This window comes from Engystomops pustulosus, chromosome 2, assembly GCF_040894005.1.
Source record: "Engystomops pustulosus chromosome 2, aEngPut4.maternal, whole genome shotgun sequence".
NCBI lineage: Eukaryota > Metazoa > Chordata > Amphibia > Anura > Leptodactylidae > Engystomops > Engystomops pustulosus.
Window position 1 is genome coordinate 43,438,354 of NC_092412.1, and position 27,338 is coordinate 43,465,691.

Consider the following 27,338-nt stretch of genomic DNA (forward strand, 5'->3'; position numbering starts at 1 on the left):
CACTTATGAAGCGAGGAAGGGATGTCCCATGGTCTGGAACGGATCATGTGCCCCCTGGCGCTTCTAGCCAGGCTCCTGCAGACTGGAAATAACTGGGCATGCCCCTTTAAGGTGGTGGTGGTAGTAGTAGTAGAGCAGTAGTAGCAGCCTCTGTTCGTTTCATTTCTCTGGTTATTGAACTCTATTGAACATTGGTCTTGCTACGTGCACACTGGGGACTTGGAGAACCTAAATGTCTAATTTCAGACTGTTGAGAACTTTTGTGACATTGAAATTTTGAACAGACTTTTAAAATTCTTCTCTTTATGGGATAAGGCACATCCTACTGTAATCTATAAGCTGCATCTCCAGGACACATGAAATGGGCGGCACGGTGGCTTAGTGGTTAGCATTACAGCCTTGCAGCACTGGGGAACTGGGTTCAAGTCCCAGGGTCAACATCTGCAAAGAGTTTGTTTGTTCTCTCCTTGTTTGTGTCGATGTCCTCCGGTTTCCTCCCACACTCCAAAACATACTGGTAGGTTGATTAGATTGTGAGCCCCATTGGGGACAGGGACCGATTTGGCAAGATCTGTGCAGCGCTGTGTAATCTGTGTGCGCTATATAAATAAAGGAATTATTATTGTTAAATGATATACTATATGGCAGAAGACATCCATTTATACAAGGTATGGGATGCCAGGGGGTTATCGATCCCTAAAAGTTTATGGAAGTGGGCACATTATTGCTTTTCATATGTACAAAATTGGGAATTTATAGATAACATTCATTGCTCTCCTTTCCTGAAAGGTTAATGATCTGCAACAGCCATTGCACAGAACTGTCTGATTTTTCACTGCAGCTGCTGCAGAACCTCTTTTGTAAAATAATTATATATAAGTTTACCAGTGGTAAAAAGGGTCAAGATTTGTGATTTTCCAGCACTGGTGTAGGGCTGTTGATGACCATTGTTCATTGCTTTACAGAGCCCTGTGTGACACCCCTGGGGTGGATCCTAAGCTCATCAGTCCAGAATGGGTGTATAACCATTACCGATGGATCGTGTGGAAACTGGCGGCCATGGAAGTGATGTTCCCTATGATCTTTGCTAGCAGATGCCTAACACCGAGCAGAGTGCTCTTACAGCTCAAGTACAGGTGTGACTTTATGGATAAACTATTGCTGTGAATTTTAGATGTTTTTAAGGGTGAATGTCAGAGCCTTCCTCACTATTACATTTCTGTGTGAAATTACAATCTATTTAACCATTGGTACTTACATATCCACGATATGTTTGAAACAACTTTACATTTCGTAACAATTTTTCCTTTTTTTTTTTTTTGTTAAATTACATATGAGACTTTAACTTGATAGATAATTGTATTGTTGTTTTAGTAGAATTTTTTCTTTCATTAAAATGTATTTAATAAGCAGTAAAATTACATAAACTTTTACCAAAATATGTTCCAAATATGTACAGTGTCAATCCATTACCTTTTTCCAGGTTAAGAGGCAGAGGGTGCAAGTACTTTTGCAAAAGCTCTCTGTTTTCTGCCATTCTCTGACAGGTTATAGGGGAGCCCATTGCACCTCGAAACGCCTACAAAAACATTCTGGTGTCACATTAATGAGAAGAATAAAATTTAATATAATATCAGGGTTGTTTTTCTAGGTAAAACAAGACCGGAGAGATCAGTCGGGAATCGAGATCTGTATTTAAAGGTCACATATTTTTTTTGTGTGTGTCGGGGGGTTAAATTGTTTGGTCTTTCATATAAAAAAACTTTATTAATATATTTGATTAAAAAAACAAACATTTTTACTGGAACTCTAACTTTTAACAGTTTTGTTTCACCTAGAAATACAATGTTGATTTGATATTAAAGGGGTGCATTGGGGCAGATTTACTTACCCGGTCCATTCGCGATCCAGCGGCGTGTTCTCTGTGGAGGATTCGGGTTCTGGCGCGATTCACTAAGGTAGTTCCCCCGATGTCCACCAGGTGTCGCTGCTCCGCTGAATTCCGCCGGAGTGCACTGAGTGTTTCTCCAAATCGGACGGGCTTTCCAACGGTCACGCCCCCGATTTCCATCGCGCCACAATCCGATCGCGTGCGCCAAAATCCCGGGGGCAATTCAGGGAAAAACGGCGCGAATCGGTAAAAAGCGGGTAAAACGACGTAAAAACGCATTTCGGGCCCTTAGTAAATGACCCCCATTGTGTTTCTAGCAACCACAGTTCAGGAGATGTAACTGTTAAAAGTTTGACACTGGCATGACTTGTATATACGTGCTTCCTGCAGAGGGCATGTGCAAATAGGATGTGTGTATATACACACTCACCGGCCACTTTATTAGGTACACCATGCTAGTAACGGGTTGGACCCCCTTTTGCCTTCAGAACTGCCTCAATTCTTCGTGGCATAGATTCAACAAGGTGCTGGAAGCATTCCTCAGAGATTTTGGTCCATATTGACATGATGGCATCACACAGTTGCCGCAGATTTGTCGGCTGCACATCCATGATGCGAATCTCCCGTTCCACCACATCCCAAAGATGCTCTATTGGATTGAGATCTGGTGACTGTGGAGGCCATTTGAGTACAGTGAACTCATTGTCATGTTCAAGAAACCAGTCTGAGATGATTCCAGCTTTATGACATGGCGCATTATCCTGCTGAAAGTAGCCATCAGATGTTACAGGGTACATTGTGGTCATAAAGGGATGGACATGGTCAGCAACAATACTCAGGTAGGCTGTGGCGTTGCAACGATGCTCAATTGGTGCCAAGGGGCCAAAGAGTGCCAAGAAAATATTCCCCACACCATGACACCACCACCACCAGCCTGAACCGTTGATACAAGGCAGGATGGATCCATGCTTTCATGTTGTTGACGCCAAATTCTGACCCTACCATCCGAATGTCGCAGCAGAAATCAAGACTCATCAGACCAGGCAACGTTTTTCCAATCTTCTACTGTCCAATTTCGATGAGCTTGTGCAAATTGTAGCCTCAGTTTCCTGTTCTTAGCTGAAAGGAGTGGCACCCGGTGTGGTCTTCTGCTGCTGTAGCCCATCTGCCTCAAAGTTCGACGTACTGTGCGTTCAGAGATGCTCTTCTGCCTACCTTGGTTGTAACGGGTGGCGATTTGAGTCACTGTTGCCTTTCTATCAGCTCGAACCAGTCTGCCCATTCTCCTCTGACCTCTGGCATCAACAAGGCATTTCCGCCCACAGAACTGCTGCTCACTGGATGTTTTTTCTTTTTCGGACCATTCTCTGTAAACCCTAGAGATGGTTGTGCGTGAAAATCCCAGTAGATTAGCAGTTTCTGAAATACTCAGACCAGCCCTTCTGGCACCAACAACCATGCCACGTTCAAAGGCACTCAAATCACCTTTCTTCCCCATACTGATGCTCGGTTTGAACTGCAGGAGATTGTCTTGACCATGTCTACATGCCTAAATGCACTGAGTTGCCGCCATGTGATTAGCTGATTAGAAATTAAGTGTTAACGAGCAGTTGGACAGGTGTACCTAATAAAGGGGCCGGTGAGTGTATATAGCAGCATAAGAAAAAATAAAAAAGCTGTTGCACTCCCATAGAGTATTAATCGCACAATAAATTAGACGACCCACTAGTACCCCTCCCCAGAGATAAGGAGGTTACCTGATGCAGGGTAAAGTGCATCAGACAGCACAAATAATTAGATTATTTATGTACGCAAAAGTAAAAACATATAATGCAGGTAAAATAGTATATAGCAGTATGACAGACACTTGTCACATGAAATTACAGCCCACAACAAAGCAGCATTCCTAAATCAGCTCTGCAGCCCCATTTCTTTCTCTGTATGTTTTCTATAATTTTATCTGCAACCTGGGATTGTATGCTAATTGGATACTATGGGCCTGATCGACAGAACTTTCCTGCAGTGGTCCAGTGTAGTCATGACCAAGGAACTCTCCTTCCCTTCAATCCCCTTTGATTCCAGTTCTTGTGCCGATGCATTGTATGCCTGCATCCTACTCACTCCTCTCTCTATGGCTGAGCATGAGCTCCCCACCGCGTAGCTCCTGTGACGTGAACTCACAAACCACGGTAGGCAGTACATGCTCTACCATAAGGCTGTGTTTACTCTGTGATACTAAGAGCACGGGCACCGGCATGTCCATCACATGACCACGGACAGATTTCTATCCGTTGGGAGTAAACAAAGAAGCTTTCTGATGTAGGACAGCAAGCAGAGATCTAGAAAACTGTAATGAATTGAATAATAATTGAAAACTGATTGAAAATTTAATAACTTTTCTTTTCACAAACCATATAAAATTTTTGCTGAAAGTGGACAACCCCTTTAATATCTCATAAACCAGACTGAAGAGTGGGACAGGAAACTGATGTTTTTTGCTCCATTTGCAAACACTAAAATTGTCGTCTTTTCAGGTACGATGTGGAAGTGGATAAATGTCGGCGATCAGCTGTGAGGAAGATAATGGAGAGAGATGACACGGCGGCTAAGACTCTGGTTCTCTGCATTTCTAAGGTCCTTACACTGGGTCACAGTGAAAACAGCGATACTAAGCAGACCTCTGCCATGATTGAGGTGACCGATGGCTGGTATGGCATCAAGGCTCTTCTGGACCCCGCGCTCTCTTCTCTGCTGAGGAAAGGGCGATTGTTCCCAGGCCAGAAGATCATGGTACATGGAGCAGAACTGGTGGGCTCAGACGATGCATGCACCCCCCTGGAAGCCCCGGAGTCTCTTATGTTAAAGGTAGTAGACATGCAGCATGGCTGTCTTAGCTATACTTGGTAGATTGTGAAGGTTCAGGGCGTCCTTTTGTCTCTGTACGGTATCTGCACTCATTGCAGATTATACAAGCAGGTTCTGATGTAGCATCATAGTGATTCAGATATGGAAAAAGTAGAAGGTGCGTTATTTTTTTCACACAAACTGTGGAAAATAAAATCTTGGTCACTTGTGTGCCCTCGCAGATTTTCTTTTTTTTTTTTCTTTTGGATTGAACAGTGAAAATCTGCATCATGACGCAGATTGATTTTTACTTGAAATGATCTCCAATCAGGGGGTTATAAAAGCCATACAGAAAAGGTGCATGTAAATCTGTATCGAAAAGTCATCACAAACACAAATCTGCATTAAAATCTGCACGTTTGTTGCAGATTTCCTTGGAAAAATTTTTCCGCTTGACTATCTGCAGTGTGTGAAGATACCCTTAGGTTACACAGCCCAAGTATTAGGATAGGATTGCTGAATTTGACCACCCATGCTTTCTTAAAGGAACCCTCCAGTCACATCTGATTCATTGCGTTCCACCTTGCGCAGGGCCTGAAGGGAGGAGCGTGACTCTAGGTTGTAAGAATACAACGAAAATGAGTCAAGTCTGCACCCTTCAGGCCATGCACTGTCGGTTATTTAATTAGCTGTGACTGGAGTGTTCCTTTAAGTCCTTGGAGGGGGCATCTTCTATATATGGGGATAGTTTCACTACTATGAATCGGACAATATACCGAAATAATAATTACCAGGAATAGGAGAGTAGCAAGGACACAGACACACACAGACACACACACAGACACACACACACACTCCACATCTCCTGAATTCTAGAAAGAGCCTTCCATACCCTACCTGAGGGGGCCAGTAGTTTAGTGGGCTTTAAGCTGGTGACGGGTTCTCTTTAAGTTCCATTTCTTGCAGTCGGGAAATACAACCAAACTTATAGCACAAATGTGCTGTGGATGTGTTATGGAAAAGACAAAAAAATAGCAACTATAATTGAATGTTTGATGTAAAAGTAGAGAATGACTGTGACACCCGACTGTAGCTTTATCCCTTATCTTTCAGATTGCAGGTAACAGCACTCGCCCTGCTCGCTGGTTTGTTAAACTTGGGTACTTTCCTGACCCCAGACCTTTCTGCCTGCGCCTGTCCTCGCTCTTGGCTGATGGCGGCATAGCGGGGTGTGTAGATGTCCTCATACAAAGGATTTACCCCATGCAGGTATGAACCCGCTGAACCTTTCTCTCATTATTTTATACCAGTAATGTTATTTCTAGTGTAAACACAGGAACGCGGCAGCGATACCAGAGCTTTCTGTCTTAGTCACCTCCCGCTGTCTATAACAAAGCCACAGGAATCTAGAACAGCAAGTTTTCCTGTTAATAAATTTTCCAGCTTTACTGTATTTTGTGTCTCTTGTATTGTAATGCTGATAACCTCATGGCCTTCTTGTCGGTTTATACCCGATAGGTGAATGTGGTGTTCAGTTTTTAGAAGTTGTCTCCTGCCACTGCTAGATTGTCATTTGGTTTTCATAGAGATGATAATTCATTCCTTCATGCATTGTCTTTCTATTTCTAATGTCTTTCTAATTTCCTGGATAACTTCCATACCCTACCTACCTCTACAATCTGTATAGTAGTGACTGTCCTCTTATCATATTGTCCCAAATTGGTGCTTCATTATAAATTGATAGGAGATGTTATAAAACACTAGTCTGGGTAGATATTACTGCTCTCTTGTGTTTATTCTGGATTTTAGATCCGTTTCTCGATTTCGGCTAATAAATACTGATGCAAAATATTTCTGTGTGAACAAAGCCTCATGTTATAATACTGATTTGAAATGCACAAATCTCTGTCTCTTCACTCAGTGGATGGAAAAAATGGGCAACGGGACATATATGTTCCGCAATGAGCGCGCCGAAGAGAAGGAAGCTGAAAGACACGCAGCGAGGCAACAGAGGAGTCTGGAGGCTTTATTTGCGAAGATTCAGGATGATTATGAAAAACAGCAAGGTATGAGAAAACTATACTGCATGCGAGATGATATACACTCACCAGCCACTTTATTAGGTACACCATGCTAGTAACGGGTTGGACCCACTTTTGCCTTCAGAACTGCCTCAATTCTTCGTGGCATAGATTCAACAAGGTGCTGGAAGCATTCCTCAGAGATTTTGGTCCATATTGACATGATGGCATCACACAGTTGCCGCAGATTTGTCGGCTGCACATCCATGATGCGAATCTCCCGTTCCACCACATCCCAAAGATGCTCTATTGCATTGAGATCTGGTGACTGTGGAGGCCATTTGAGTACAGTGAACTCATTGTCATGTTCAAGAAACCAGTCTGAGATGATTCCAGCTTTATGACATGGCGCATTATCCTGCTGAAAGTAGCCATCAGATGTTACAGGGTACATTGTGGTCATAAAGGGATGGACATGGTCAGCAACAATACTCAGGCTGTGGCGTTGCAACGATGCTCAATTGGTACCAAGGGGCCCAAAGAGTGCCAAGAAAATATTCCCCACACCATGACACCACCACCACCAGTCTGAACCGTTGATACAAGGCAGGATGGATCCACGCTTTCATATTGTTGACGCCAAATTCTGACCCTACCATCCGAATGTCGCAGCAGAAATCGAGACTCATCAGACCAGGCAACATTTTTCCAATCTTCTACTGTCCAATTTCGATGAGCTTGTGCAAATTGTAGCCTCAGTTTCCTGTTCTTAGGTGAAAGGAGTGGCACCCGGTGTGGTCTTCTGCTGCTGTAGCCCATCTGCCTCAAAGTTCGACGTACTGTGCGTTCAGAGATGATCTTCTGCCTACCTTGGTTGTAACGGGTGGCGATTTGAGACACTGTTGCCTTTCTATCAGCTCGAACCAGTCTGCCCATTCTCCTCTGACCTCTGGCATCAACAAGGCATTTCCACCCACAGAACTGCCGCTCACTGGATGTTTTTTCTTTTTCAGACCATTCTCTGTAAACCCTAGAGATGGTTGTGCGTGAAAATCCCAGTAGATCGGCAGTTTCTGAAATACTCAGACCAGCCCTTCTGGCACCAACAACCATGCCACGTTCAAAGGCACTCAAATCACCTTTCTTCCCCATACTGATGCTCGGTTTGAACTGCAGGAGATTGTCTTGACCATGTCTACATGCCTAAATGCACTGAGTTGCCGCCATGTGATTGGCTGATTAGAAATTAAGTGTTAATGAGCAGTTGGACAGGTGTACCTAATAAAGTGGCCGGTGAGTGTATATGATGTATGGAATATGCATCACACACACAGGAAGCTGGAGACATGAATAAGACAGCACTGGAGACATGTAGTTAGGACTGATGTCCATGGATCCACTAAATCCTACGATTATAAAGGGGTTTTCCCATGAAGCAAAGTTGATCAGTTGGGGTCTCAGTGCTGAGACCTTCGCAGATTGCGAGAACGAGGGGTGTGACTGACCCCTCACCACTCCGCAGACTGATGAGGCAGACGGCTGCGCATGACCGTTACTCTATGGAGCTGACAGAAATTGCCGAGCGCCGCGCTTGACGATCTCCGTCAGCTTCATAGAGATTAATTGAGCACAACGGACATGCACGGCCGTCTGCTCCATTGGTCTGAGGAGCGGCGAGGGGTCAGTCGGACCTCTCGTTCTCGCGATCTGTGGGGGTCTCTGCACTGAGACCCCCACTAATTAGCAAGTTAGGCCCTATTCCATGGATAGGACCTAACTTTCCTTGGTGAGAAAACCCCTTTAATAGATCAAAGGCCACAGCTGTTATTTTATCAGACAGTGAGACAGAAACTAGCACATCTCCTAGGCAGAACGGTTTTTCATGGATCACTCATTGGCCTATAGTTTATGAGCATCCATAAAAGAACTGCAGCTGGACTGGCGCAAATCGGCTATGAAAAAGGACATTAATGTCTTTTTTTCATGGCCGATTTTTGCAACGTTTGAGTGCAAGTAGCCTAAAACTTCCTTTTCTTAGGCTTTACATTGTGGTTTACCAATAAAGGATTATTCCTTCACTCTAGTTCTGATTCGCACACACACAGGAAACCAAAGTGAGTGCACCCACTGTGTATGGCCCAGAGGCAGGAATACACCAACTTTTGCAGTTCTACTGCTAATGGTGGACCCTCCTGACTCATCACACATACCGTTTAATGTGTGTGGTTATAAAAAGGACTGTATGACTTTATCTATTAGAATAAAAAATGTAGGCAAAGGAAATCTACCATTTGTTTTTATGTATTATGAACCAAACATACCTTGAGCCTCTGTCGCTCCTGTGGCTGCTCGTCGCTTCTCTTACCCTAATTATGCACTGCTCCAGAGAAGGCTGTAATCACTGTGTTGTCCCCGACAGGCAGAAGTTATCAGTTGCTGCACCAATCAATTAATTAATCCTGTCTGGAGGGTTCAGGAAGCTCAGTGTAATGCGTTTATGTTATGCGGTCCAGAATTTTATAATTGTTTTTGAGCAAAAGCAAAATCCCAGTTCAGGGATTAAACAAGATGTGATTCTGTACCAGGTTAGCTACAGCATTCTCAATGTGTGTTTAGTTCACAATTCATGAAAACACAGATTCCTTTAATACAGACACAATTCTCTTAAGGCTACATTCACATGACGATGTACCCTCCGTACTGTAGCGCGGCGGGCACAAGGCAGCGCCATGGAGAGGAGAAGGGGATGAGCGCTGCTCACCTCCGCCCCTCTTTATAGCAACGTATGGCACACAGCATCGTGTTCCGGGGAAAGATAGGACATGTCCTATCTTTTCCCCGGCTTCGGAACGCCACTGTGCGCCCATTGCCGTCTATGGGGGATGTATATATGTTGGCCGTATATACGCCCCCCATACGGCAGTGTGAATGTAGCCTAAAACAGATAATCTGTTCTTGTAGTTGCTGTGAAAAGAAGACCCAGACGTCAGTCTTTAAGTGAACAACAGATACTTGCCCTCCAGGATGGAGCCGAGCTGTACGATGCCCTACAGAATGAGCCGGATCCGAGCTACCTGGAGGTATGGGCCTCAATGATAACAAAGGAAATAGAAATACATATATGCTATATTAGCAGAAATGCTATATTTACAAGCTTATGTTGTATCATCATCATTGCCAGCAGGACCCTCATTCCTATTGTTTCATTTGATTGCTCTAATGCCACGTGTGAACGCACCCTCAGTGGCAGAAAGCAATCTCTAAGTTTTCCGACAGAGGCTATAGTAAATACTGTCCCATCATAGTGGTGTGCTGTGAGGAAAATTGACAAAAATGGGGGAAACGGGGCTTGTTACATACCTTGTCTGCAAGAAGACTGGAGGACAAGGCATATTGAATTCCCCCAGTGATTGGACTAATAACACTCCGTTGTCAATTTATTCTCCTCCTCTTTAATATGACACAGAAAAGCATGTTTCTAGGTGTTCTAGAACCAAAAATAGGGGCTTCTGAAGTGACCCTCCCTTGAACCCTCTAAACTTGACTCATCTCATGTGAAAATGAGGTGAGAAGAGTCATATTTACCTGTATTTAGTGGAGGATTTTTTTTATAGGCAAATGGGTGAGATTTCACATAAGAGGGAATTTTATGCCCTACCTGACGGGGATAATAGTTTAGTGGGGTAAAATTGGTTGCCGGTTCCCTTTAAATAATGGGTGGTGCATGATGAAATTATTCCATAGCCGATGTGAGGAGTAATGTTCTCGCTGCTTTTACAGTCCTGTCTAAGTAGTGATCAACTCAGGGCCCTGAATCACCACCGACAATTACTGAATGACAAGCGGCAGGCCCAGATCCAGGCTGACTTCCGGAAAGCCATTGAGTCCTCGGAGCAGGAGACTGGGAGCAGTACACGCAGGGAAGTTACTCCGGTCTGGAAGATCCGCATCACAGATTACAAGGACCCTGACTCTACCTCAGGTTTGTTTCCACTTATATCCTGGTCCAGGGGCCATATTACCACAACAACGGATAGATTTATAAAGACTGTGGCAAATTCTGCCAGTTTAGAAATGGGCTAGATAATGTGGCTATTTCACAGTGGCACATGCCCCACAATTGCCTCATCTTTAGGCTTTTTATCTAATCTTCATGGCATCTATTGGTGGGATTACATTACAGTAAAACTATCCCTATATTGTTCCTCTCTATGCCTGTCCATTTGTAAAGTTGACTCACCATGTGTGCATATTCATGTTCTTCCAGCTTAGCTGCGTCACCAGATTCCTGATTGACAAGGGATGTGCTTTCTCTTCAGCTGAGCCGACTCTGCTCTACATCATCATTTACATGCCCATATGTGCAGTTGTATCATGTTTTTACTTGTTATATAGCTTCAACTTACATTCTATAGAAAGTTCTGTTCAAACTTTATATGACTCCTGCCTGGACCACAGCAATCTCCATCAGATTGGCTGGAGATTTGTCTTATGAGAGGCCTGGGGAGTCACTAATAGAAGAGGCAAATGGTTTATAACGGGGAATGTCAGTGCTCAGGGAGCACAAAATACTGTACCTCATTAACGTAAGGATTAAACTGGGAATTTCTCATAACTTGCATAACAGAAGGGAAAATGGAGGCATCTTGGAAATCGCATTGAATTTCTCTACAATATGCGGCCAGCAGATTATAATACTTGGGGAATACTACTGCAAGTGCTTCAGGTGATTTTTTTTATTTTGGCAGCCTACATGTTAAGCATATGGCGGCCATTGCCTGATGTAGTGTCGCTGCTGAAGGAAGGAGGACGGTTCAGGATGTATCAGCTGGCAGCTTCCCAGTCCAGAGGCAAATCGGACACGGCGGCGGTGCAGCTGACTGCCACCAAGAAGACGCAGTTCCAGCAGCTGCAGGTGAGATGGGGGGTGACAAGACACTGGGGGTCTTACTCTGCATATCCTCATTGGTGGATGTTTATTATCAGCCCCTACAGGACATCTTGGAGCAAATTTACACTGAAAGACAAGTGACCGAGTTCAGTCAGTTCCAGGAGCCTCATTTCACAGCTGTATATGGAGAAGTGGATGTAGTGGGGCTGGTGATCTCCACTCAACAAAAGCCAGGTATCATCGCCTATTACACTGCGGGATCTCATATATTCTGTCCTACTTCATGTTTCACAGGGTCACGGATTTACTTGAAAAAAAAATGCTGCAGGTTACATGATATAAAATCTTAAAATTGTGCACCGAAATTGACGTAAACTGTAGATTTTTTTTGATCCGTTGCGTACCCATTTTCTGCTGCGGTTCTAGAGCTGATTTTTCATTTATTGAGAGGTAGAGGAGGAATTTGCTGTAAAATCTGAAAGAAGATCCACATGCGTCTATATGTATTCCATTTGGATTTGGAAGCAGATTGGGTGCGGAGACATCATACCTGTCTGCAGGGAATTTTAATGTGACCTTATACATTAGATATATGGCAGCTGAATGTACTGATCTCGGCTGGCACCATACTCCAGGGTACAAGATGCAATCTACTAATACTGGATAAGAAGTTTCTGTTGATTTTCTCTTTTAAGAAATATTAAACTTTTATTAGATTTCGGTAATGAAATAATTAATCTCTGCTTTTCTACCTGCTTACTATGCAAACATTTTAGGAGCTGCCCCGCTGGTTTATTTGTCTGATGAATCGTGTAATGTTGTGGCCCTGAAGTTCTGTACAGATCTGGGCCAGCTGGCCCTGGAGGAGATCACCAGACCGGGCACCTTCATCGCTGCCACCAACCTACGCTGGAGGTCGGAGCACATGTCCGGAGTCCCTGTAGTGTTTGCTGGAGATCTGTCCTTTATTGCAGCAAATCCCAAAGAGCAGCATGTACTAAAAGCCATTCAGAAACTTTCTCAATCCATACAGGTACTTTATAGTAGTTAGCTTAGAGTTTGGGTATAACAGAGGGTTGAGGAGGTTTGGGAAATGGTGGTGATCCCCTAGGACACAGGTGTCAAACAAACGCAGGCCAAACCTTTGACCTTGTGTAATCCAGCCCGGCTCTTGTGTCCCTGCCTCTATCCTGCACTTGTCAGGAATGTAGCATAGAGGCATGGTCCAATACTCGCCTTTCCTTGTTTCCACGAAGCAGCACCCCTCCTTTGTACATGCCGGATCTGAATCCAGCACACCTGATGATGTCAGCGTGTCAGCTTCAGAGCCGGCACGTACAGTGGGGAATGCTGAAGCTACAAGACTGCTGCTGGCGCTGCTTCATGGGAGAAAGGTGAGTAAACTGTGACTACTGTGGGGGGCACTGGCTGCTAGAGGGCAGTGTAGGGGCATTGTGGCTGTTGTAGGGGCAATGTGACTACTGCGGACTCCCTTTTATGGCTTCCCCTCCTGTGAAAATGACATCCCTGCCCTTGGAGATGCAAACCAATCTCCTGTCATTACACATTAAACCATTGTGTTTCTATTATACTCAGTCTGTTTCAGAATTTTGCAAAGAAATGGAGAATAAACTGATGGAAATCCTGCAAACTCAAAATCCAAAGGAACGAGCACTCCTATCACGTTGCAGCCTCGATCCGCGCTCTCTTGTAGCTGCTGAAGGCAGATGTTCTGTAAGTTAATCTTTCCAATTTTTATTTATTTTTCTACATTCTCAACATAAGTCACCTCTGGAATAATACTTCAATCTCTTTTTAGCAACATTGCTCAAATATATTGACAGAAAATCCTCTGAGAATGCACCAAATCCATCACACTTTCACTAATTTACTCTATTTTTTGAACTATAAGATGCACTTTTTAGCTAAAAGAAAATCTTTCTTAAAGGAAACCCACCATTAGAGATTTACCATCATAAGGTAGATCCCTGATAGTAGGTTTCCTTTAAAGGGAACCTGTCATCAAGAACAGGCACAATAAACCTTAAAGTGCACAATGCACTTCTATGGTGACTATGGGGGTCATTTACTAAGGGTCCGATTCGCGTTTTCCCGATGTGTTACCCGAATATTTCCGCTTTTCCCTGTATTGCCCTGGGATTTTGGTGCACGCGATCAGATTTTGGCGCATCGGCGCTGGCATGCACGTGACAGAAATTGGGGGGCGTGGCCGAACGAAAACCCGACGGATTCGGAAAACCCGCCACATTTAAAAAACAAAAAGTGTCGCGGAGCTTCACTTACCTTCACCAGGAATAGGCTGGTGTACTTGAGTGCATTTCAGCAGACTTCAGCGCAGCAGCGCTGCCTGGTGGACGTCGGAGGAACTACCTTAGTGAATCCCAGCCGGACCCGAATCCACCGCAGAGAACGCGCCGCTGGATCGCGAATGGACCGGGTAAGTAAATCTGCCCCTGTATGTTCGCTGGGGTGTGTGGATGGGGCCTTATAGTCTGAGAAATACAATATATGATGCAGTTTCTGCCTGATTTAGTTTTAAACTCTGTGTGATCGGTCCATCTAATCTATTATTTTTATCTCCTTTCTACAACCAGACACCATTGCCAAAAATCAGTCACCCCCAAATGTCAATACCCAATGGTAACATCAACACTGACCCAAAGACCTGCAAGAAGATGAAAGGGTTGGATTATCTCAGCCGAATACCACCCCCTGCTCCTCTTACTCCAATGCGGACATTACTGTCTCCTTCATTACAGAGGGCATTTCGGCCTCCTCGGAGCTTACAAAAAGAAGACCGTCCATGTGAAAAGGCCTGTGCCAGTATGGACTGCTCCACCCCAAGTAAATTAGAAGGAGGGTTTGTTGCTGATGAAGAGCTGGCCATGATCAATACACAAGCCCTTGTATCGGGGTTAGACGGGGGCAAACTGAGCTCTGAGCAGGAAAGGGCAGGGTCAGACATTCAGAAGACGCCCCCTATCGTTGTCTCTCCTGCAAGTGAAGAGGCTCCGAAGACTGAAGATGTTACTCCGGCTCCTTACAAGAGGAGACTGTGCAGGAGGAGGAAGCAGAAGCCCTGAATGTGTAACGTCACAGGAAAAGAGAGGCCGAGTCTGTATATACAAGTTTAATATGTTTACAAACTGTACAGATATTTATAAAATTGTTCCCTACAAAATCTGGTCTCATAAATTCTGTGAATGTACAAGAAAGATCCAGAACAAGGATCCAAGATACAGAATCAAAGGAAAAGTGAATAAGGAATGATTTACAGGAAATTCTACAGAAAAGGATAGAACAATACATCTGGCAAATTATTTACTTTATGATTTACATTAGATTTATTTAACCCTGACATTGTAATCTTCCTATAAACATGAATTATTAGGGGTCCAAATCTCTGCACCCTCATCACTTAAAGCAGCAAAGGCCCAGTCCACATGTCCATTAGGTTCTTAGCCAAAACTAGATGAGGTGTGAATACTCAGGCAAGGTGCAAGTGTTTCCGGTGACTATACAGGGATAAGGTATAATGTAAGGGCTTGTGCCTCTTCTGTGTGTTTCACCAGTCCTAGTCCTATCTAACTATGGACAAAACTGAAGACACGTTCAGGTTCACTGATGCAGTTCTTTAACCCAAAAGCAGGAGCGGATCATAACAGGTAAGAGCGTATGAGAACTGAGAGATTCTACTCCTCTTCTGCTCACTCCACTCCTGGCTTTGTAAAAAAAAAACTGCATCAGAAAACCTGAAGTTTGAGGCTTCCACATGTGGGTTGTCTGATCCCCTGCCATTCTGATATTGATGACCAAATGTGATAGGAAATAAATAAGTCCTGGGATACCCCTTTACATTTTTATGCAGCATGTTATAAACTTTTATTACACAGTAACTAGGACTAGAAAACCTGACAGCAGGTCAAACAGGCACAGCCATCGTCTTATGTCACTTTACAGGAGATACTCCAGCATAACACGATCTATAAAACGTAAGTATAATCAGGCTATACATTATAGAGACTCTGAGACGCATCTTACATGACAAGATTCAGCAGGACATTGCTCAGCATCATAGAAAATCCATCAGGAGAATTTCCCTGCACACAATGCATTTCAGTCAGATGAGGAGAAGCGAAACGCGTCTGTGGATGGATTTAGCTACTTTCATTGTGGTAGTGATGAAATTCACCATTAATCTGCAGCATGACCTGTATATGAGATCTGTAGATCTATGGTGGGGTCTTTGGCAGCTGTATTCCTGTATTCCTTGGGGAGTGTATATGAACACTGTATGGTGATGGGAATAAGACAATTTATGGTATTGATCACTTTATGTTACACAGTAAGAAATGTATTTGTATTCCAGATCTCACACTAGTTGTTGGTGTAATGTTCTCACATGTGGGGGGGGGGGGATATGATGGGTTTTTTATTCACTCTGAACGTTTAACCACTCGCCCGGTCTGCCTGCACTGTGCACACTACCGTAAATCTTCACACTTTATTTCTTGCACATATTCACGGGTTGCAGAGCTCTAATGCGATGGTCACATGATAGATACTTTTATTACCTTCTATTGGAGTGCAAAGTGGAAACAAATTGTTAGGCCTTGGGTATGGGGCAAGGATCACTCGTAAAAATATCAACCACAAAACCAAGCCTTTAGTCTTTAAATTCTGCAGATCTGCTACGTGTAAGAACGTGCCATACCTGCCATTCCTCGTTTTTTTTATTAGGCCCCTTGCACACGCCTTCCGCTCTCCATAGACTTGTCTGGCTGTATAAAGCATATTACAGTGTGGGTAGCGCACACCTTGGAAATAAATGTCTTACACGATTAGGGCTTATTTTTCACCGGTTTCGTGTTAAAGGATTTGTCTTTGATACAGGCTCTATATGAAATTCTCAATTGTCTCTGAGTTTGTGAGCAGAGACTGGCTGTTATCACTAAGCTCACACCTCCCTCCTCCATAGACTTCAATGGTGAGCTGTAATCTGACGCCTCAGTCAGCTTTTCTCAACCTTGCTGTAGTAAAATGGAATTTGGAAGATTTAGAAGTGTCTGGGGTAAAACTGTTTTACTTGCCTATGGAAACCAATCAGAGCTCAGCTTTAATTTTATAAACCGCTGTGGGAAAATTAAAGCTGAGCTCTGATTGGTTTCCATAGGCAAATAGAACAGTTCTGCTTTCAGACACTTACGATAAATTCCCCCCCCCCCCCCCAATATATTATTCTCGTCATACTGATTTATGCAACAATTTGGTTGAAATGTTAAAGTCTGGTCCCCAGGCTTCTACCTTGTCAGACCCAGAGTGATAGAAAGGAGGAATGTGAGACCCTTCATGACATACCTCCATGTTTAGGAACAGGAATTAGCGATAGTCTTTGGAGTCAGGCTCCTGCTGGTGGTGCTGGTGGGTTGTACTTTTATTTCCGCCCCAGGAGGTATTTGTTTTTAGGGTCGTAAGTCCATTTTTAGTTTGGGTTTTCGGCACGGAGGACAATATTGAAGGTGACATTGTGCTCGTAAGCCTCTTTCATACGCTGGATCTTTTCCCTGGGGACTCCGTGACTGTTCCTTCTAAATATAGAGAAATCAGATTATTGGACCTTTGCTGGATGTAGACACTCATGTTATTACTGCATGGTAGAACGGTGATGCAGGGATCCAGCTGAGAGACCTCTTTACAGATGCACTGAAGCAAGTACAAAGAAGTGCAAACCGGTTTATCCTTTTGTGTGTGTAGGAGGTTGTGATGTGTCTGTATTATATGCTCTGTATTTCTGGTCTAATATTGGGTCAAGTGACTGAAACGGACAAGGTCCTAGATCAGCGATGCTGTTAGTTCTGGTCATTAGATGCGATTGTATAATAATAATACTAAACCTACCATAGTATAGTAACAATATAATGTATAGTGTGATATGTACTGTATGTGCACCTACCTCGCCAGCTCTCGTACATTGAACTTCCAGTGTGTGTTCGGTTCCTGGAATATGACGCCATAGCCGTTCTCCAGGGCCTGGTAGTACAATGTATAAGACATAGGAACCGTTAAAGGGATCATTCAGCCACATTTTATGTTCTACTTTTGTAGGTCCTCATTGCAGGTTATTAGCCCTAAAGCCTACTCCAGCTTTTTTCAGTGCTGTATGAGACTAATGGGGGGGGATCTTTCAAGTTTATCAGTATGATCCAATGGAAGTGATGATGACCATGTGTGATGATGAAATATGTGACCACTACAACCACGGCCACAGCGATTACTTCCAAGGCGGCACATTGTGTAATATTTTTGAGCAGTGGTCCTCAACAACTGGGCCGTGGAACATCTGGTCCTGGGCCGTGGCCAAAAGACCTTAAAGTAAAAAACTATATTCTCACCTCTGACCTCTTCTCCCCACGGCTTCATGGCTGACTGCAAGAAGCACGTCTATGTGTCATGTCAGTGTGCGCACACCATGAAGTAACTGGCACACGTAGGAGCGTCAGAGGTAAGAATAGAGGTTTTTTTTTTATTTTTAAGGGGGCATTGCAGGGGACATTACTATAGGGCAGTGATGGCTAACCTATGGCACGGGTGCCAGAGGTGGCACTCGGAGCCCTTTCTGTGGGCACTCAGGCCATCACCAGAGATGACTCCAGGTATCTTCCTGCAGTCCCAGACAGCCCAGGACTTGCTGTGCACAGAGCTATTTTAAAGTGACAGTGCTACCTGGGACTATTTTCTGCTTTATTGGTGTCCTCAGGGGCTGGTATCAATGAAAACTGTGACAGAGAAGGAAGTATAAATCACAAATTAAATTTCTGTGTTGGCACTTTGCGATAAATAAGCGGGTCTTTGTTGTAGTTTGGGCACTTGACCTCTAAAAGGTTTGCCATCACTGCTATAGGGGCTTCGCTGAGGACATTGTTAGGCTGTGCATTTTTGAGGGGGCTCTGCTTTGGACATTTTATTAATGAGGGGAGGCTCCTGGACATTTCGTTAATAGTAGCGGCTGCATTTCCCACCCTAGGCTTATACTCAAGTCTATAAGTTTCCCAATAAGTTATTTTGTGGTAAAATGATGTGCCTCGGTTTATACTCAGATCAACTTATACTTGATTATATGTGGTATAAAAAGGGGGCTACATAAAAGGGGCACAATAAATGGGGCTATAGTAACAGGAGAGGGTTTTTATAAAAAGAGAGCACTATAAAGGGGGTGGGGCTACAGAAAAAGAAGAATTTTAGATTGGCGCTGCAGGAAATGACACATTATATGGGTTGGGGGTTAGATAAATGGTATTTACTGGGAACACAATTTCTTTTTATTCTAGGGATTCTGGTCCCTGGGAAAAGATTTGGGTGCAGCTGGTCCCCAAAGGTTGGGGGGGGGCACTGTTTTAGAGGACAATCTGTACAGAGCGAGTAACACAATAGTGCATTTTCTCACCATAACAGCATAGGGTTTCATATGCCAGGCCAGAATGTTGGTGTTATCTATGATGATGGGCGTCCTCCCTCTGCTCATTGCCTTGCGCGCTATAAAGAGAGAAATTATAAAACTGCAAGAACCGCCATAGACAGTAATACAGACTAATCAAAGGAAAGCTGTAATAAACACCTTCTTTTGGCTTTTTATCCTACTACATATCATTAGGCTTCCTGAACGTCATGCTTGGGGGCTGCCTTACAAGTCAGCTAAGAGGCAATATTCTCTTTATCGCATCCTGGAAAATGTATTTGCATATCTCCCAGAATCCCCCGGTGGAGCATGAATACCTGTAAGTCTCTAGACGCCTGCAAGGTGAGCTCTTACTTCCCGACCGTAATAAATACTACAGATTTGTAATGAAAAGGAGGGCACTTTTATGGGATGTAGGATCGCTATAGCTTGCCACATCAGTCAGTGATTTGTTATCTTCCATCATATTTTACACGGAATAACATTGGGAGACATTGATAATTATATAAGGGGGGTAAGTAGGGGATGGCTCTGCCTGTGTGATCTTATACATAATCTTACACATATGGAATGCTGTATTCCGTCATCTTTCTATTATTTATGATGGCAGAAATGACATTGAGCGGCAGGACTGGTTTTTCTGTTCCATTATGGACTGGCATGACGGAAGTGAAATAACACAGACGTGTAGCTCATCTGTAGGTGAGGGGGTACACGGGAGACAGTAAATATAAAGCATAAGGGGGTCACCTCTCTTCTGATTCCACTTGTGAGCGTCTTGTAGTAGATCAGGATCGTAGCTGTAACTTCCATCTTCTGCTAAAAAGTAGTCATCGGTGCTGAACACCAGAGCGCTGGGGAAATCTCTCTTCAGCTTCCTATGAATGGAGAAGAGAAGAACTAAACACCTATAGCCACATCTTCCATAACTCAGAGATGTTTAAAGGTATAGAATCTATTGTGATGCAAAATTTTATTATAATTTTTTATAAAGAGAGCACCCCGGTGATACATCAACGTATTGTGCAAAAAAATAGTCCAGTAGAACATGTCATCCCAATAACCTAATGATCCTCATACACTTCTAGTATCACACAGATGTACAGATCTATTATGATATCTATGTGATAAATTCTTCCATTATATGGATGCTTTGTCTGGTTGCTGTACAAAAACTGTGACACAGGAAAGAATATACAGTATCAAATCCTATTATCAGACCTTTGTACAGGGAGCTTGCTAGTTAATGAGGTCCTGTGATCACAGCAGCATCAGCACCAGGTACAGAGATGCATGTAATAAAGACTGGTGCTCCAGCTGTAACTTCACTGTATGTGTAAAGCCAATTTTAGAGGACTGCTTCATCCAAGTCTGGGCCGTATTTCCTATATTCTGTGTTACATACCTGCAGGATAGTAAAGTGTGGGCACTACAGGATTGATCTCACAACTTATCCTGAATTTCCTTTCCTCCTGTAAATATCACAGAGCACATCTGGCAGTGACTGCGCCTTTTTTATGGCTCAGTGTCGGTAAATAAGCGAGACAATGCCAGGTCCATGTCACAGACCCAGTTTCATCATCTTCTTACAGCTATTTGCATTTGGGCACATTTACTAAGGTGCTTGCGGCAGACTTTGCACGTTCTTTTAGGTGAAAACTGCTTGTGCAGGTATTTAAGAAGGGTCCGCACCACATTTGTGTCGCAGGCGACTGTTTTGTGTCGTAGCTACACTAGTCATCTTGTGACACAAATTTCTGCACAAAAGGGGGTGTTCTGGTACTCAGTCGGTCCATGCGCCACATTTATCATACAGACTCCGACAGAAATGTGTCACATACCCAATGTTAAAGGTGCACCAAAAAAAGTTGGAGCAGTGCAGGGGGCGCCAGGTTCATAATGAACGGGCGCCAGAAATCCTGAATCTGGCGCCCCCTGCGCTATACACAGGCAACTGCACATAGTACACACTGCACTGTAAATGTGGGCCAATATCCTAAAATCATGGAATGTTAAGCTTCATAGAATATGGGATTTGTTCTGGCCTTTCTATTACCATCTAAAGGTTCTTGTTTATTAAGTTCTGTCACCACCCGGACAATGTGACTGTGACTAACCACAAAAAGAAATCGGTAAAACTACAAAAACATGTCCCCAAGCAGGACAGGTGCTCCAGACCTTCTATTTAGCAACATTATGTTTAATAGAACTGCAGACCTCATGCACAGAGTTTACTTTTCGGGCAGCCCTTTTACGGGTCCAAGCCCATACCAGGGCCCCTGTAGGGCTGCACTTTTATATAAAACACAACATTCTCTGTTCCAGAACTTTTTGTCCCAGTCTCTCTGGGGGAGAGTACAGTGAGGGACTGTAGAACCCAGATTGTTTCCCTTGTGCTGGGATCTATTCCCATATTTACTGTAATTAAAAAAATATATATATAAAGAAAAAATGAATATGACATCAGTGGTATTCTATTCTTCACTATAGAACAGCTCATGTGTCAATACACTCCTTTAAAGGACATCTACCACCAGTATCAAGGACTGTATGCAAATAATCCTGAGGGGCTCCTGGCTCCATAGATGTTAATGGGGCCTGTAGCTCCTTAGGCTCATTTGCATACAGCCCTTCATCCTGGTGGTAGATGTCATTTAAATTCAGCTCAGCAGCCCACATTTATCAAACACTGTGCCGTGTGTATTGTGTGCAGAGGGCGCCAGATTCAGGATTTGTGGCGCACGTTCTTCATGAATGTGATGCCCCCTGCACTGCTCCAACAGAATGAACCAACTCTATTTTGGTTTTGCCCCAAAACACTATTACCCCCACCCCCATCATCCCTTTTTCCTTGTGTTATGCCCCCTATTGTCTGTTATATCCCTGGTCATGTGATGTCACACAGGTGCACTGCTCGTTATATCTCTGGTCATGTGATGTCACACAGGTGCACTGCTCGTTATATCTCTGGTCATGTGATGTCACACAAGTGCACAGCTCATTATATCTCTGGTCATGTGATGTCACACAGGTGCACTGCACGTTATAGCCCTGGTCATCTGATGTCACACAGGTGCACTGCTCGTTATATCCCTTGTCATGTGATAGAACCAAATACAGAGATGAAGCAGCACTCCAAAGAAGTTAGGTGAAAAAAGTGATATTTATTCCACCAGTGATGCGACGTTTCGTCTTTTCCATAAAGACATTCTCAAGCATGTCATGTGATGTTACACAGTTCCATGGCTCGTTGTATCCCTGGTTGTATGATGTCTCACAGGTGCACTGCTCGTTGTATCCCTGGGACCAGGTATACAATGAGCACTGCACCTGGGGCCAGTTCCTATCCACAATGAAGCTTTCTATAGAATGACCGCAAGCAGAGATCTAGAGAACAGTGAGGAATTGATACAGAAAGTATATTGGGAAATTGTATAACTTTTCATTACTCAAACAATATCAATTATTTTATCCTGGAAGTGGACAACCCCTTTAACCTTAAAGTGTATGTTATATATATAATAATATATGAGCAGATGCCATATACAATGTACCACTGGGAATGGTGGTGGCCGACATACAATGAGACTCTTGTGTACACTCATCTCACTGAGTGTCAATCCAGCGCACCACAGTATTTACACTGCAGCTAGTCCCACCCCTGCCATGCCCGCTTTATCTGATGTGGTGGCTCTAGATGCCAGTCACATGACTCCTTCTTGTAGTGACCATTCGCCATATAAAGAGCCTTCAAGCTGGTTCTGAATCTTCCTGGACTCAGGAGCTCTGCCAACTCTTCCAAGACTCCCGTTTTCGAGGGGCCCCTTAGCAAGTGCCCTACAAGGATTATTCAGTCCAAAAGTATCATGTAACTTCTGTTTTTTGGGGCTATTCACACACCCATGTTCTGATCCGTTCACTACTCATTACAAGCTGCGCCCTTTTTTCAGGATCTGCAATTGATGTCTGTAGGGGAACAGTGTGTGGGTGACCTCTGTGTGTTATCCATTCTCCATGGACATCTATATGGATGTGATCGGACTTGATTTAGTGAATAAGACCTCAGAAGAAAGCAACGGCAGCCTCTAAAATTCCTGTGAAGAGGACAATGCTTAAAGGGGCGCTCCGGACAAATAACCGTATTTTTGGGAATATAAGGCGCACCGGATAACAAGGTGCACCATCAATAAATGCCTGCTAAAACGTCTAGGTTCATATATAAGGCGCACCTGATTATAAGGATGAATGACCAGCAGGTGGCAGACCTGTGCACAGTTCAAGGCAGCTGTTGTCTGTAAGTACGGTTCATATATAAGGCACACCGGATTATAAGGCGCACCTGATTATAAGGATGATTGACCGGCAGGTGGCAGACCTGTGCACAGTTCAAGGCAGCTGTTGTCTGTAAGTACGGTTCATATATAAGGCGCACTGGACTATAAGGCGCACCTTTAATTTCTGAGAAAATCAAAGGATTTTTTGTGCGCCTTACAGTCTGAAAACATGGGGTCTCCCAGTTTCCATGTACAACGTACATTACCCAGCAGACACACAAGTTCCCATGTACGGAGAGGGTCCTGTGATCAGGTTATTGTGGGAGAACTAGGAGATGAGGTGACCATGGTCCACAGGTCCTATGGAGGTTGTGTAGAAGGTATAAAGTGCCGTCCTGCTCCGCATTTCTTTCAATGAGAATGTAAAATCAACAACCCTTCTCATACTAGGAGGTTATCTCATGAGTCATTTGACTTGGCACCAGCACCTGCCCGTTTTGGCCATGGCTCGGCAGAAGTAGGTAAATATTTTCCAGACGTCTCTAATTCTGCATCAAACACTGAGACCACAGACATGTTCTGGCTTGAATATATACAGCCCTCCTCTGCCAGGACCATTATATTATCTGCAGAAGCTCACACTATGGTACCCGCTCCTCTAGTCTTGGGAAATTATTTTGTAACCTCCCCAGGACTAGAAGAAATGAAAATTCACAAAGCAGCGGCCACTATTACATGAATATCTTCTATTTGGTAGAAAAAACAAGTCCACCACATGGTCCTGGCCTCGGACTGTCTGGACTACCTCTAATTCAACGGCGGTCACCTACCTTGATACAGGGTGTCTTAAGGATTTTCCACCCAGGACATCTGTGCGGAAATGGTACTGAATTGTCCTTCTACATGGATTTTAACTTGCTCCAACTCATAAAGTCACAAATAATGAGGGGTTTGTATTATGGTGGGTTTTCTATAAGACTTCATAACAAGGATTTAGTAGTTTAAGGGGATGACTTATTTCTTCCAAAAACAGCGCCACACCTGGCCATGGGTAGTACATGTATTGCAACTCCGTTCCATTCACCCCCATAAAGCGGAGCTGCAATACCAGCACAAACCATGGTCAGGTGTGGCACTGTTTTGGACGAAAGCAGTCATGTTTTACACCCTCTAGCCCAGGGGTGCCGCTAGGTCCGGAGCCCTGGATCTCCACAGATCAGCAAGACATATGTCCCGCTTCCCGTGCATTTCTCCCCTCTCTCATCACGGTCTCTGACACAGATTGTGATGAGAAAGTGTACATTACTGCTTTCCCCTGCAGCCTCAGGGAGAATATTACTACCTGGAGGCTGCAGGACCTGTGGTGATGTCAGGTGTCACATGACCTGCAGTAGAAGCTCATGCGCAGAGCAGCACATGATAGGGAATAAGGGAAGCGAGAGAACATAGGGGGCAAATGTGTAGAGAACATTACTGGGGAGCTGTGTGGGCACATTACTTGGGGGGGAAATGTGTGGGGGACATTACTGGGAGCTGTATATAGTGAGTGCTGGGGGTCTGTATATAGTGATTACTGGGAGCAGTATAAAGTGATTGCTGGGGAGGCTGTATATAGTGATTACTGGGAGCAGTATAAAGTGATTGCTGGGGAGGCTGTATATAGTGATTACTGGGAGCAGTATAAAGTGATTGCTGGGGAGGCTGTATATAGTGATTACTGGGAGCAGTATAAAGTGATTGCTGGGGAGGCTGTATATAGTGATTGCTGGGGAGGCTGTATATAGTGATTACTGAGGAGGCGGTATGTAGTGATTGTTGGGGAGGCTGTATATAGTGAGTGCTGGGGGTCTGTATATAGTGATTACTGGGGAGGCTGTATATAGTGATTGTTGGGGAGGCTGTATATAGTGATTGTTGGGGAGGCTGTATATAGTGATTACTGAGGAGGCTGTATATAGTGATTGTTGGGGAGGCTGTATATAGTGATTACTGAGGAGGCTGTATATAGTGATTGTTGGGGAGGCTGTATGTAGTTATTTGCTGGGTATCAGTATATAGCGATTGCTAATCTTTGTCTGTACTACAGTCAATGTGGGCCCCGACCAGATTTTGCACCCAGAGGCCCCCACTAACCTTAATCCAGCCCTGGCTGTGTGGGGGACATCACCTGCAGTCACTGGATGTAACAATTTCTCTTGTGTTTCTCTAGCTGTATATACCCTCAGTAAAGTTGTTATGTTTGGGGGGTTATGTACAGGAAAGTGCGATACACAAGCTCTGGACAAATACAGAACGACCACTTAAAAGAAAACCAACCTGAGGGGGCAGAAGTACTGACGGAGGAAACCAGAGCCGCAGGCTGAAACACATGAAGGAATGGTGGGGATAGCCCCCCGTGTTTATCCAATGCGCTTCAAAATGCAACAATGAGCGCGGATGGGGAGGGGTATGTGGTGGGTTTTTTGTATTATTCCCCTGGCTTTATTTTCTTTGTTCATGGAAAACCCCTTTAAATTTGTCCTGCAACCTGTGTTTAAAGGGACTGGTCAAAATTGTATGTTTTCCCCTATCCCCATGTTATCCAATGGGATATGAGAATGGATGGAGGGGCAGTGCACATTCTCCATCACACACCTCACGCTGGGATTGGACCCTTAGTTTTGTGATCGGACCCCTACCCCTACTAGATGGCAATGAATATGGGCTGAACCCCATCATCTCTCTGTCCTTGCTCCCTAAATCGTTGGTCCAATTGTGTTTTGCTGCAGATCTTCAGCTGCTTCTCAGTCCTGTGTGAACACAAACCAAATGCTACATCTGTACAGCGCTCAGGTATATGATGGCGCTCTATAAATATTATGATTAGACACTCTTACACTTTCAGATTTTGCTGCAGGTTTCAGTCCCATACACTAAAGCAGGTAAAAGCTGCAACATGCGCTGAACTGTAAACTGTCGGTAAGGGTTAAAAACCGCAATGTGTGAACTCCCCGCTAAGCATGGCGCCCCCTGCAGGCAGCAGAGCGCAGACACTACCTGGCCAGGCTGCTCTTGCCGGATCCCGGCAGCCCCCGCAGCAGGTAGAGGTGTCTGCTGAATCTGCCCGGTCCGGCCCGGGGATGGGCTGGGGGTCTGTTCTGGTTCTGCCGCTGGGGGCGCCGCTCGTCCAGACGCAGATTCCCAAAAGAGTTGATGAGCCGCTCCGCCATCCTGCTCCGGGCCCGACCCCGCCCCGGTACCTCCCGTGTCATGTGCCGGGGTTATCGGAGGGTGTCAGGGAGGTACCGGGGCGGGGTCAGGGTGGGAGGGAAACCGCTTTGTGTACAGTGTGAATGTGTGTGCCGTTATACTGTACACAGTTTTATGGACATTTTTACAAAACGCCCCCCTCCATAATGTTATAGTAGAGACCAGTGCATGACATTTAGCCTGAGTGGAGTATACCACGATGTGATTCTAGGGGGAAACCGCACAGCAGTTACAGTATATCACCAGCAGAAATTAGGCAGGATTTGGGTTACTACTTTCACTTTCAAAAAAGACTGAAAGTAGGAACATGACAGAAGTGTGAGACATTAGCTCCCACTGCACAAAGTTTTGGGGTTTTTTGTGGCAATTAGACAGGATCCCTTACACTATGATGACAATGCAAATGACGGCAGGTTGATCCCTGGTAATTTTGCATTGGCTAACCCATTGGGATTAGTATCCCTAACCTAAAGTTCCATCAAGAAATCAAAAGGTTTTTGGGCCACAATTCCATGGACAATTGGGGCCAAGTATGCTACTGTGAACTCCTCCAGGTCATGTTGATTTACACAGTGTGCACATGCGATTTGTAAAATCTGGTCTTTCACACAAGGTCAGCTCCAGGTTTCAATAGGCCCCTGGGTGACAGAGCCTCAGTGGGCCCCTTTGCAGTGTACTCACATGGGGACAT

At 44.3% G+C, this 27,338-nt stretch overlaps 2 protein-coding genes across 4 annotated transcripts in view; one reads left to right on the forward strand and one right to left on the reverse strand.

Moving 5' to 3' along the window:
• Positions 1-14,988, forward strand: part of BRCA2 (BRCA2 DNA repair associated) — a 36,107-nt gene extending 21,119 nt beyond the window's left edge. Inside the window, exons 16-26 of one of the 3 annotated variants that reach the window (XM_072134388.1) lie at positions 966-1,136; positions 4,426-4,756; positions 5,849-6,004; positions 6,657-6,801; positions 9,718-9,836; positions 10,537-10,738; positions 11,505-11,671; positions 11,743-11,881; positions 12,424-12,680; positions 13,244-13,381; positions 14,263-14,988. In XM_072134388.1, coding sequence (XP_071990489.1) covers positions 966-1,136; positions 4,426-4,756; positions 5,849-6,004; positions 6,657-6,801; positions 9,718-9,836; positions 10,537-10,738; positions 11,505-11,671; positions 11,743-11,881; positions 12,424-12,680; positions 13,244-13,381; positions 14,263-14,751 — 2,314 coding nt within the window. In that variant the 3' untranslated portion in view covers positions 14,752-14,988. Of the gene's footprint in view, positions 1-965; positions 1,137-4,425; positions 4,757-5,848; positions 6,005-6,544; positions 6,622-6,656; positions 6,802-9,717; positions 9,837-10,536; positions 10,739-11,504; positions 11,672-11,742; positions 11,882-12,423; positions 12,681-13,243; positions 13,382-14,262 lie in introns of those variants that run through there. The other 2 variants (XM_072134387.1, XM_072134389.1) reach the window with 2 other exon arrangements.
• A 1,904-nt stretch (positions 14,989-16,892) lies between these two features.
• Positions 16,893-26,736, reverse strand: N4BP2L1 (NEDD4 binding protein 2 like 1). The gene is made up of 5 exons (XM_072134390.1): positions 26,435-26,736; positions 19,875-20,002; positions 19,113-19,201; positions 17,622-17,698; positions 16,893-17,256 (listed from the first exon to the last, which is right to left on the reverse strand). The coding sequence occupies exons 1-5, from the start codon at positions 26,647-26,649 to the stop codon at positions 17,151-17,153; spliced, it is 615 nt and encodes a 204-aa protein (XP_071990491.1). The 5' UTR covers positions 26,650-26,736; the 3' UTR covers positions 16,893-17,150.
• Positions 26,737-27,338: the final 602 nt, after the last annotated feature.

Bases quoted from the DNA above. Each gene is read 5' to 3' on its own strand.
- N4BP2L1 (XM_072134390.1), bottom strand. From the start codon at position 26,649: ATGACACGGGAGGTACCGGGGCGGGGTCGGGCCCGGAGCAGGATGGCG. The intron at 19,202-19,874 runs GTGACCCCCTTA...CTCTCTTTATAG, and splicing joins CAAGTGGAATCAGAAGAGAG to CGCGCAAGGCAATGAGCAGA. The intron at 17,699-19,112 runs GTGAGAAAATGC...TTGTACTACCAG, and splicing joins TGAAACCCTATGCTGTTATG to GCCCTGGAGAACGGCTATGG.